The 12,883-nt window shown below is 45.0% G+C and overlaps 1 protein-coding gene across 3 annotated transcripts in view; it reads right to left on the reverse strand.

The window, feature by feature from the left end:
* Positions 1-12,883, reverse strand: part of ARID4B (AT-rich interaction domain 4B) — a 142,442-nt gene that overhangs the window by 75,303 nt on the left and 54,256 nt on the right. For all 3 annotated transcript variants that reach the window (XM_075126910.1, XM_075126913.1, XM_075126909.1), the window contains exons 6-7: positions 8,227-8,306; positions 2,409-2,500 (exon numbers count right to left, since the gene is read on the reverse strand). In XM_075126910.1, the coding sequence (XP_074983011.1) occupies positions 2,409-2,500; positions 8,227-8,306 (172 nt within the window). The remainder of the gene's footprint in view (positions 1-2,408; positions 2,501-8,226; positions 8,307-12,883) is intronic.

The following is a 12,883-nucleotide window of genomic DNA, read 5'->3' on the forward strand; positions in this document are numbered from 1 at the left end:
AGAGGGAGCTGTCTCTGCTGTGACCATGTCTATACAGACAAACACCCAGAGAAAATAAGTTTTAGTGAGAGAGAGACAGACTGAGGAAAGTACATCAAACTGACTCTGCCACAAGTCAGTTGGAAGCAAAAGGTGAAGCAATCAATCACAAACTAATGTACTGAGGGTGAAGAACAATGGTTTGGGCTCATGTGTAAATATGCTGCCTCTAAAGTAAAATTTTATTCACAGAGCCCTCCAAACATCATTGATGATGCTGGTGCAAACAAGGAAGTTAAGTGAAAAGACGTGTTAATTTCAAGCTCTGTTATTCCAATGGGGCAGGCTCAATGTACCGAAAAGAATAAAATGTATAAAAATCAACCACATTTAAGAGTATTATGAACAAGGGAAGAGTTTAATATAAGCAGTATTTTTAAAAAATGACTATTTAAATGTCTTCTTAAGCACCTGTCAGAACAAAAGTGACCCTACTGTATTCTTGTGAAGCACATCTTTCTTAAGTACTAAATTTATTGCTGAAGACTTCAGGGATCGGCAATTTTACTGTTTGAAAAATAACAGAATGTCTAAAAAAGGAATCATAAGGCCTTTTGAAATTCTTGATAAAACCCACTTCTACTGTATATAGTTATTTTTTTCCCACTACAGCACAAAATGTTTTAGTCTGCTTCCAAGAAGTACGGTTTGCAGTAGAACCAGATGGTCAATTCTGCAGTTTGAAATCTTCAGAAATCCCCTTCTCTCTGTTTTTTGGAAGGAAGTGCATTTTTTAATAGGAACACTGAAGCACTAGGATAGCCTTTTTGGTTGTGGTAATGTCTTCAGTCAATTGCTCTAGTCCAAAGCTTACTCCTGGGGGAATTCTGCACCACTGACCACATGCAGAATTTATGTCCCCTGCAGATTTTTTTTTCTCTGCAGAAAATACATTCTGCTGGAGAGGCACTGAAATTACACCTTTTCCCCATCGGGGCTGCTATGGCACCAGAAGAGAAGGTAGTCAGCTCAGCCAGCCACGGACAGGGAATGTGAGACTGCATTCCTCACAGTGCCTTGCCCTCAGGACTAAGGTAAGAAACCTCAAGGTATGGAGGGGATGGACAGAGCGGGGCACATGGGGCTGCTGGTGGGTCACATAGACTGGGGTTCAGAAGGGCTAGTGTGGGGGGGGGAGACTGAGGTGGGAGCACAGGAGCTAGTGGGGTGACAGCATTGAACCAGGGACTGAATGGGAGTGGGGATGCAGGGTGACATGGGGACAAAGGGAAGCGGATGGCTGAGTGGTGGTGTAGGGACACATGGGGATGGGGGAGGAGGGATGGCTGAGTGGGGGTGAAGGGACACATAGGAACAGGGAGGAGGGGTAGCTGAGTGGGAGTGCAAGGACAAATGGGGAATGGGGATAGATGTACCTGACTGAATGGGAGAGGCTAGGGGTCAGCCTGGGTCTGCATGGGGGAGACTCCCCAATTCCCTAACAATCCCTACCCCCTCCAAAAAAAACCCAACTGTTTCATATTTCTCCCACCCATACCCAACCACCTTCCAGGTTCACTCCAGGCTCCTTCCTGGCAATTACTTCCCTCTCCCTCAGCTCCCTGTTACCCCTGACTCCCAAGCCTTTGCACTGCTTCTGAGGGGAGCAGGAAATATGTTTCTGGATTGTAGTTTAAATGAATTATTACTCAAAGTTTTGTATTAATATGCCTAGTAATGAATGTCTTTCTCAGAAAACATTTCCTGAAACTATTTGGTTGTCTGTATTGTTACAGACATACTTGCTGACAGGTATTTCAAAATAAATGACCAAAATAATTAAAACTGGTGTAATTATATTGTGTTATTTTGATAAATAAAATATGCAGAATTTTAAAATATTTGTGCAGAATTCCCCCAGGAGTAAAAGCTGACAAATGAATTCCACAGAGCAAAATACTGAACATTGCTTTGCAGATACTATCCAAAAGGTCCAATTACAAAGCTAAAAGAGCAGTAACTTGGGTTAATAACAACTTCTGATAACTGTGTTAATAACTTGTGCTCACCATTGGAGCTGTTAACACAAAAGAAAGAGGAATTATTCAACCGAGATTTTAATGTAGATTTTCTGTAGATCATGAATATCAAGATGTTTGGTTCCTGTCCACAATGAACAGTGAAATTGTGCTAGCTGGAAAACACATTGAGTACTTGTTGCAATCCTTGCAGTACAGCAAAGCAGGAGAAATTATTTCCTGACTTACTCTTCAACTTTAGAATAATGTCACTTTTCATTCAACTTGCTAAGTATCTTAAAAATTTATAGAAGTCTGAAATATACAAAAACTTCTGGAATTAATGACACAATATAAGAAGGTAAATTAATGCAGAGCTCAAACAAATGATTGAAAAGATATTTAACTTACATATGATTAGATCTCCTTCCTCTGTTTGTTTTCTTTCCTATGACAGGAGTACCAAAATGTTCAGGGTTCGTGAGTGGGAGCTGATCTAATGTCTGTTGGAAGATCATTAAACTCATTAAAACTCAAACCAATAATTTTTCAAGAGTTTATACCAAGTCTAAGTTTGTATATACTTTAATAAATGTGTTTTTTGTAAATGGAAAGTCTCCCTACAGACAATGTACTCAGAGCAGAGACACTGCTTTAAAAACAATGGCCTTGTCTTTTAGAAATTAACATTTCACAGCAACTACCTTCTTCCACGTGCCCATTCACACACACACACCCTGAAGGCCCTATTCTGAGACCACTTATCAGTAAAGGAGAACGAACTCAGGCAGCAGGTCTGACATCCTGATATGAGATACTCCTTTCCCCTTGCTAGATGAAGCACATTCTGCTTCTGAAGCACCCGCAGATCCACATCCCAATTATACATGTAAGGGAAATGGACAAAGGTCCCTCGTAGAAAAACTGAAGTTAGCAAGGCTGACCAACAGAGACCGGCAAACCAAAATAAGCTAACTTTCTTATTAATTAATGACAAAATATTGCACAACTATGTTCTTGCAAGAAAGAAGAACAGAGTCTGGCAAGAACAACATGTTTCTCAAAGATTATAAACCAGATGTAGTTAGGAAGAGGGTACTGGCTGGAAAGGCTGAGAGAGCATATCTTAATTTAGGTCTTTTCTGCATGAGGGTGAAAAAAAAGGATCTCAGAGACCTACAGTACCTTACAGAGCAAGCCTTTGAAATTGGAGTCTTATGGAGAAGTTGTTCTCTATTATCATTCACAATTGTAAATAATTGGTTTTTAGGGCACCTAGAGCTTTTTCTATTGGCATATTTTATTGTTATTTAAATAACAAGTTGAATAACAATGGAAGTTGACACAGTTAAGGGGCAAACTGCCTCTTAGAGCCCTTCTAGTCCTTCTCAAGTATACCCTCAAGTGACAGGCCCTGTGTCTTGTACCTCACTCTAGATGGAACCAGTGGTGAGCTGGAGCTAGTTCGCACTGGTTCGCTAGAACCGGTTGTTAAATTTAGAAGCCCTTTTAGAACAGGTTGTTCCGCGAGGGACAACTGGTTCTAAAAGGGCTTCTAAATGTAACCCGCCAAAAGTGGTGCCTTAGGCGCCGACTCCATGGGTGCTCCAGAGCACCCACCGGCAGCTCCCCGCCCCACCCCTGGCCCCAGCTCACCTCCACTCCGCCTCCTCCCCTGAACGTGCCGCCCCGTTCTGCTTCTCCGCCCCCAAGGCTTCCAGCGAATCAGCTGTTCACGCGGGAAGCCGAGGTAGGCTGAGAAGCAAGCAGCGGCTTCCTGCTCAGGCCCAGGTGAGCTCGGCCGGAGGTGAGGTGAGCTGGGGCCGGGCAAGGGGTGGGGAGCTGCCAGTGGGTGCTCTGTACCCACCAATTTTCCCCGTGGGTGCTCCAGCCCCGGAGCACCCAGGGAGTCGGCGCCTAAGGCACCACTTTTGATGTGACCAGTGGGGGAACAGCTGCTCCCCATGCTCCTCCCCAGCTACGCTTCCCTTCCCCTAGGAGCCAGAGGGACCTGCCGGATGCTTCCTGGGAGCTGCCCCAGGTAAGCACCGCTAGGACTCCCCACCTCGCCCCCCCCGCAGATGCCTCTGGCTCTTAGGGTAGGGTGAGCACCCACTATGGTGGCCCACGAGACCCTCCTGCCTGGTTCTGGGGGCAGTCAGGGGACAGGGGAGGGGGTGGATGGGGCAGGGGTACTGGGGGAGGGGGGCGTCAAGGAACGCGGGGGGGTTGGATGGGGCAGGAGTCCCGGGGTGTGGGGGTGGGCAACGACCCTCTCATAGGGTGAGGAGGGAACCTGTTGTTAAGATTTTGGCAGCTCATCACTGGATGGAACCATACAACCAACTACTCTGGGATTTGGTCTCTGAGCATCAGTGCACCTCTCCCAACTGTAGAAATGAAATAGGCCCAACTGCAGTTGATGCCTGTAAGCTCTTTCACTCCTGGCACCCAGGAGCTGATTAAAGTGACTCAAGAACACATCTTCAAAATACAGGGTTTTTTATTCCTTCCCCAATGGTACAAAGCACACAGATTAAAGGGTAAAAACAATAAAAGGCATATATACATGGGTCTTACTTACACCCTAATCTTTCCTTGTCAGATTTTTAAGTTTCCCTCACTCCAGCCAACCTCCATCTCCAGCTGAAAATAACAAACTGTCTTGCTTGCAGCAGGCTCTTTCTGTTTGTGTGTGTCCCCTTGCCAGCCTGTCAGCTCTTCCTGTCATTTCCTGGGCAGTTTTCTGGCCACTCACACAACCCTCACCCTTTTCTATATCCAGGGTCCTGTAATGTCTTAGTGTTCCCTTTTCTCTCCCTCTTCCTAGCCTTGGCAAAACAGCTATGTCACCAGGTTTGGGGCTGAGGAGTCGCTATTCATGATAATAAACCTGACTATTGTGTTTTCCTTGGGATGCCCTTATCTAGGCTGTTATTATACCTTTTCTGCTTGGTTCCTTTAACCTTTTGATTTAACTCCATAGCAAGTAACCCATCATATCTACACACATAAAGGCATGAATCATAGTCATAAAAAATATGAGATGAGATATTTCCCCCAGTTAGTTACACAATAAACAAATGTTACCACACTACACTTCAAGAAGTGTGAAAACTTTCTTTGTCTTACCATTCTCAATGCTATGCTAGTTTCAAACTATGAAGAATACATCAGATTCTCATTAAAAAATATTATGTAGGTGTGGTGGCCCCACCCCCCTGTGAGAGTGGGCAAAGACAGGCCAGAAAGGCTGCGTAAAGCGGCAGCCAATCAAGGAGGGCCTGTTAGAGAGCCAATCAGGGTTGGGCAAGAGGTGGCCAATCAGGGCTGGGCTCAGCCCTATATAAAGGCTGCCCATGAGAGGATTAGTCAGTCTCTCCCAGACCTCCAGCAGGGAAGGTTAGTCTCCTGAGCAAGGAGACCAGCACCCGGACAGCACAGTGCTAGGCAGAGTCAGGGGAGCATAAGAGAGCTCCAGCCTGTTACCTGCCAGGCTGTGGGCCCTGATCAGAAGGGCCTAGAGGGGAAGTGACCCAAGGACAGCGGACAGACGAGGGGAGAGGAGGAGGGTACGGAGGCTGTTGCTAGAGGGTCCCTGGGTCAGGACCCAGAGTAGTGGGCGGGCCTGGGTCCCCCCTTCCCTCTTATCTCGCACCTGGCTGTGGGAAGTGGCCATAACGGACTGCACCAGACCCCTGAGGGAAGGGGTTAGACTTTAGGGGTGTGGTTGGCCACTGTGACAGGGGCAAACCAGGAGACTGCTGTTAACACCCCCACAACCCCAGAATGGGGTGAGCATGGACTAAGGGGCACTGCTGGAGGGCAGTGTCCTGAAGAGGACACCGCCAAGCGGGGAGCAATGCGGGTTCAGACGCCAGTGGAAGGCGTGAGACGGATTGGACACCACCAGTAGAGGGCGCTCCACATGGACTGAGCAAATTCCCAGAGTCACCAGCAGGAGGCGCCGCAGTGGTGAGTCCCAACCCCGTCACAGTAGGTCAGACTGAACTCACTGCAGCTGATGAAGCCCCCCCACCTTCAAACCAAAAAGCAAACGCACATCTGTCTGTTACTGTGATAGACGTTGCATATTTACCCAACACAGAATGATGGGCATGGACAGAATTAAAACCCTAGCTCAGAACAAGAGAACAGCACTGTGGCATAATTCTAAGGCTATGTCTACGCTACAAATTACTTTGGCATAATTTACCTTGTTTAGGGGGGTGAATAATCCACAACCCTGAGCAACGTAAATTACACTAACCTAAGCACTGATGTAGACAGTGCTATGTCAGTGGGAGAGCTTCTCCCACTGACATAGTTACCACTGCTCATGGAGGCAGGAGTTATTAAGTCAACGGAAGAGCTCGCTCCCGTCGGCCTAGAGCATCTTCACCAGAAGTGCAGCTGCACCGCTGTAAATGATGTACACTAGAACCTCAGAGTTATGACTGACTGGTCAACCACATCCTTCCTTTGAAACCAGAAGTATTCAATCAGGCAGCAGCAGAAACAAAACAAAAAAGCTAGTAAAGTACAGTACTGTGTTAAAGGTGAACAACTAAAACAAAAGAAGGGAAAGTTTAAAAAAAGATCTGACAAGATAAGAAAACTATCTGTGCTTGTTTCATTAAAATTAAGATGGTTAAAAGCAGCATTTTTCTTCTGCATAGTAAAGTTTCACAGTTGTATTAAGTCAGTGTTGAATTGCAAACTTCTGAAAGAACAATCATAACATTTTGTTCAGAGTTATGAAGAACCTACATTCCTGAGGGGTTGATAACTCTGAGGTTCTACTGTAGCTTAGACATAGCCTAAGTGCTGAAGAAAGTGGAGGTGCAATTTTAACTTCAAGTGTAAAGGAATACTATCATGAACCAATTTGTAGAACTGCAGAGTAAACCCCCAATGACAGTGAGGGAACTGAAAATCAGTGATTTTTTGGCTAAACACCAAGTGCCCAGATACCTGAAAAGAAAACGGACTAGCAAAATGAAAAGTAGGAGAAGTTACCTTAAAATTAGATTTCTGCAAATCAGATACAATAATCTGGACTGATGGACATTCTTGTTCAGACAGCAGGGAGGTAGATTAACCTATATAATAATCTTGGCCAAAATTTTCAAATCTGGATTCCCAAAGTTAGGTTCCGAACCCCATATTTAATATATATAAGCAGCCCGATGTTCAGAAGTACTGAGCACCTACAAATCACTAAAATTCAACAGGAACAGCAGATGCTCATCATCTTTGAAAATTAGGCGACTTATAGTTAAATCCGTATTTAGGAGCTTAATGTTTGGCACATACACTTGGAATTTTTAGTGAGAGCATCTGAGCACCTTAACAAAGGCACAGTAAAAATGCCCAGTTCACAACATTTGAGCAACATGCTCGATTGAGTATAGCACAGAAAGCGTTCTGCTCAGCAGGAAAATTCTTTCTCAAACAGCTCTTTCATAATTTAACATGTTCACATATATTGGTCCATCTGCTTGTCTGTCTGTTCACACAGTCTTGTGTAATAAGCAGAAAAATGTCTGACTTAACCCTGTAATTGTTTAGAAAGCATGTGTATATTTTAGAAGTAATTAGTCTGTAGGCTAGACCATCAAACAAATATGAAAAGATTTCTGATTTGTGGAGGGACAAACATTTCTTCAAAGTAACAGGTGACAAGAGGCTATAATTTACCTAAAACAACAGTACACAGATGTATCTCAGATTTCAAATTTATTAGCTATTACGACAACACTTACAAATTAACATGGTCACTTGCATCAGCTCCCATTAAAGTGTAATTATGTGAGAAGATACAAATCATGATGTGTGTCATGCACTATACTGCAGTATCTTTTTTCAATCAATGCTTACAGAGAAAGCTAAGAAAAGTATTTATAGCAAAAATAATTCAACTTATAAAGCAGTATCACTATTGAACCCCATTATGCAAAAAATAAATATGAAGTGTCAATTTTGATGGCAACTTTTAGTTTGGAGAAGTCACTCCTCAAATCTTATTTCTGGGTGTAAAGGAATGAATTAGATTTTGTGGATTATATTTTGCATAGTCACCATTTTAGCAGCATTAATATATTTAGCCTTTGAAAGTCTGAGGCACTAATTAAACTGATGAAATTGGGATGAAAGACATTGTTTTGATTATTTTTAAATATCAACACTGTGGAATTAAGATGTATTCATTTTGACAGCAATCACTTACCTCACTTTCAGCAAAATGTCTCTCTCCTTTCAGGCAAAGAGAAGAGCGTCTAAGAGTCTTCTCATCCCCATCATCAAATACTGTCACCAGGGGAAAAAAGGAAAGGCAAATTATTAGTTAATAAACTGAAAAAAATACTTGGCCTGTATTTTCCTGCTACAGAAATATCCTTTGCTCAGTTCCCTGAATATTTTTCCTGTATAAAATCCAGTACTCTCTGGGACAGGGCTTTGAGAACCACCATTTCTGAACATGACATACCCAACCCCAGTTTCGTCACTAAGAGGGAGCACCAAACTAGATGATAACTGTACTTTTCTATAGTTCTAGAAGTGTTTCAGGGAACTAGAGGATTGAGATCACCTATTATTCCAGGGAACTTGTGTAGTTAGGCTGTAACCCCAAACCCCACAACATATGTGTTTCCACAAGCTGATTACAACAGGAGAAAACTCTCCATGGTAAGCTCAGAATTTGGTAGGTACCTGCATTATGGACCCTGGGCAGTTGGGCTCTGTATACTGTTTGTTTTGCCTAATATATTTATCTCCTCCCCAACCCCTGGCTCAGGGCATCCTAATAATAGAGAGCAACTTCCTTTTCTCTTAAGCCATTTAACATCATGAAGTCCCCACAAGAGGTATGTCTTATCTGGCCAAAAAGCGTGTGTGATCTATAGAAAGCAGATGCTAGCTCTGCCACACTTGCATATTCTTCTCCTTTACCACAGTGGGAAACCTTCAAAATACGCCAGCAAGGCAGCCTTTCCAGCCTTCTATCAGACAGAAGTACAGTAGTGTAGTGCATTTAAAAGAACTATCCTGAAACTGAAAACTTCAAAGGAAACCAAGAGGTCAAGGTTTCAGAGAGTCACTGAAATGCAAATCCGCTATTCCAAGATCTTAGAGAAAGGAGAACTTGCCCATCAGCAGGCTTTTTCTTGAACATGTAGAACTCTATGCAAAAGCTCTGGACACCAAATAAGTCAGGTGCCTGTGCATACACAAATGATGTTACAAAGATCAGAAGTGTCAAGGGCATGACTTAGTCCTTGTCCATACACCAGTAATACTGCTTTAACCATATATGGGTATCGTTAACATGTAAAATGGTAACAACCCCACACCTCAACAGAGTGGACTCTTATCAGTATATAAAAGGTGCCTTATACCAGTGGTTCTCAACCTGTTTCTTTCTGAGTCCCTCCCCCCCCCCTCCAACATGCTATCAAAACTCCACGGCCCACCTGTGCCAAAACAAGTGTTTTTCTGCATATAAGTCAGGGCTGACGTTAAGGGGTAGCAAGAAGAGCAGTTGCCCGGGCGACCAAGCCACAGGGTGCCCTGCAAAACTAAGTTGCTCAGGCTTCTACTTTAGCCCCAGGTGGCAGGGATCAGGGCCCCTGGCTTCAGTGCTGCATGGCAGGGCTTAGGCTTTCTGCCCTGAGCCCCAGCGAGTCTAACACTGGTCCTGCTTGGCAGACCCCCTGAAACCTGTTCGTGGCCCCCTAGGGGGCCCCAGGCCCCTGGTTGAGAACCACTGCCGTATACTACTATAGCAAAGGGAATAACCCATACTGGTAAAAGGCACCTTTGTTATAATAGTAATATTAAACTGGACCCAAGCTAGGGATTGTACTGATTATTTTGGTAGGAAAGAATCATACACCCACATCAAAACCTGAGTGTAGGCAAGGCCTTAGCCCTACAAAAGCAAGGAAGGTTGACATGCCTTTAAACTGCTCTCCACTTGTGCGTAGGTATTGTAGAACATACAGTTTTCAAGCGGCTCCCAAATGCATGATTCTATAAAGACTTTGAGCCACAAACTGAATGAATCTCCAAGGTGTAACAATTTGCTGTATAACTGCTACGGTGTTTACCATTTGCCAAGTGAAGCTTTCGGCAGAGGAATTTGTGAGCAAGGTCACTCTCTGAATTAGTGATGTCACCCAGTACTTCAAGATGGCTGGGTGCTAATGTAAACTTAGACAAACTTGCTGAACAAGGAAACTGATCATTATGGAGTCTGACAGGAATGCCTAGCTCTCAACCAGACTTTCCTCAGATCCACAGATACCAATATATCCAAAGTTCTTTTCAGTCCTGCTTCTATTCACCCACCTGATAAAGTATATTCCTAATCTTCTGCTGCTAAGAATGTCATTTCACTCCAGAACTGTATTAGACACGATGAAGTTGCAGCTGTGATACCAATTTTCACTGATCCCACAAGATGGGCATCATCTAATCTGGTAAGCACAGTATCTTCAATCACATCTCCAGGTCAGCTCTCTCCTCCCTTCTTTACTTCCACCTTCCCTTTCTTTCTCAGGCTCAATCTTTGACAGCTGCATATGTCACTTTGAATCTCAAATTGCAACTCCTTGCACCAGCTGCCTCCACTATTTAGCCTGTATCTATTTCTACATCACTTACTTTGGCAAACTGCTGATTTCATGCATTTGTCACATCACATTTTACAATTCTATCCAAATTTCAGGCTATTTGGAACTTGGAAGTATACTTTTTTATTTACATGTCCATACACTATTGCTTCACCACCTCACATGCTCACTAATTCCCATGTCTACTTCTACATCGCTTATGAAAACCTCTTCTTTATGGCCACACCCTTCTCTATTATTCTGCCTCTTCCCACCCCTTCATTCTATTTTGGCTTCTGTTCTGTCCATGTCTCTCCCTCATCCTACTTTCTTATTCTATCAGATAATTTCTTTGTAGTAATACCTACCTGGAAAAGCATACTCATCTCACAAAATTTCAATGTCTTTTAAAAGAGAAATAACGGTTACCTACCATTCGTAGTTGTTGTTCTTAGAGATGTGTTGCTCATGTCCATTCCATTGTAGCTGTATACGTGCCCACTTGCAGTCGTCAGAGATTTTTCCCTTAGCGGTATCCGTTGGGTCGGCTGTGTCAGCACTCCTTGAGTGCCCCGCCCATAAGCTGATATATAGGCACTGCCGACCCTAAGCCCTCTCAGTTCCTTCTTGCCAGCAACTCTGACAGAGGGGTAGGAGGACGAGTAATGGAATGGACATGAGCAACACATCTCGAAGAACAAAAACTACGAATGGTAGGTAACCGTTTTTAATTCTTCGAGTGCTTGTTCATGTTGATTCCATTCTAGATATATCAGGATGTAACCTGAGAACATTATTTTGAGCACCCAACGGCCCGTGGTCAGCTAATACCAGGACAACCGGAAGGGGTGGAGGCAGCTGAGGAAAGAGTGGGAGGTGACTGGGGCATCGTCCTTGAGCGCACCCTCAAAATGACTGCTTCTGAAAGACCCAAGCTGAGCAAATGAATGGGAAGATGACAGGTGTCATTGCTTACCCCCTTGTCTCTATCCTTTCTCCTGTAGGTGCCCAGCCAGTGGGTACCCCTGGACCTAGACTGCGGAGGCAGAGGAGTTGGAGGGTGGAACGGCTTCCTGGCCTAGTGAGGAGTATGGAGGCACAAGGAGTGGAGGGTGGCACGGGAGTGTTTAAGGCCATGGAGTCTCGAGTCTGTGAGCTCAGAGAAAAGACCTGTTCCCTCAAATGGGAGGTCCTGTGTAGTGGCCTGCATCTCCTGGGATAACCTGGAGGACTGCAACCAGGAGGTACGTCTCATGGCCACCGCATAGGCAAGCACCCTGGCCACTGAGTCAGTAGTGTCCCAGCCCATCTGAAGGGCCCCCCTTGGCACAGCTGTGCCTTCGTCCACCAAAGCAGCAAACTCCTGGGCTCGGTCCCACAGAAGGTCCGCCTTGAATTTGCTACGGGAGTCCTACAGGTTAAAATTGTACCTGCCTAACAGGGCCTGTTAGACACCTGAAATTGTAGGCTTGCCGTCAAATAAATCTTTCTGCCAAATGCCAGTCTCTTGGCATCTTTGTTTTTCAGCGTACCACTGACTTGGCCCTGCCTGTCCCTTTCATTAATAGCGGTCAATATCAACCAGTAATGCCTCTGGGGAGTGTGTATTCAGATATTTAAACCCTTTTAGAGGGACGTAATACTTTTTTCCCGCCTTCTTAGAAGTAGGCGGAATTGAAGACTGGGTCTGCTACAGCGATCTAGCAATCTTAAGGACTCCTAGGTGGATGGGCAGTGCGACCCAGGCCGGAGTGGCGGTGGATATAAATTTAAAGAGGTCATCGGACTCCTCTGGGACCTCCTCAATTTTTAAGTTAAAGTTGGTAGCCACCCTCTTAAGGAGAGCCTGGTGCTCCTTAAAGTCATCGGTGGGGGGGGCTGCCCATTTGGGAGGGACCCGCCACCGCTTTGTCCGGAGATGACGAGTGCACCACTGGGGGAGGGATGGGTTCCCCTTCCTTCTCCTTAGGCGCTGGAATCCCTATGTGCTGCCCCCCGTGTTGGATTCAGTACCGTGTTCCGACTCTGGTGCTGCGGCAGTTTGACCAAGGCAGTCAGGGAGGACTGGTGGGAATACAGGACCGGCATTATGGGCACGGCCACGAGTTCCAGTGTGGCCATTGAGCGGGCCACTGTCCCTGCTGCCATGCCGTCACTGCAGGTGCTGCGTCAGCTTCACGGTTTGGTGACAAATCACCCCTCCTTGGCGAGGAGCTGAACTCCCAGTCTGAGGCTGACCATCGCCCTTATGGCGACCAGGGCGGAGCCATC

This window comes from Caretta caretta, chromosome 3 (assembly GCF_965140235.1).
Source record: "Caretta caretta isolate rCarCar2 chromosome 3, rCarCar1.hap1, whole genome shotgun sequence".
Taxonomy (NCBI): domain Eukaryota; kingdom Metazoa; phylum Chordata; order Testudines; family Cheloniidae; genus Caretta; species Caretta caretta.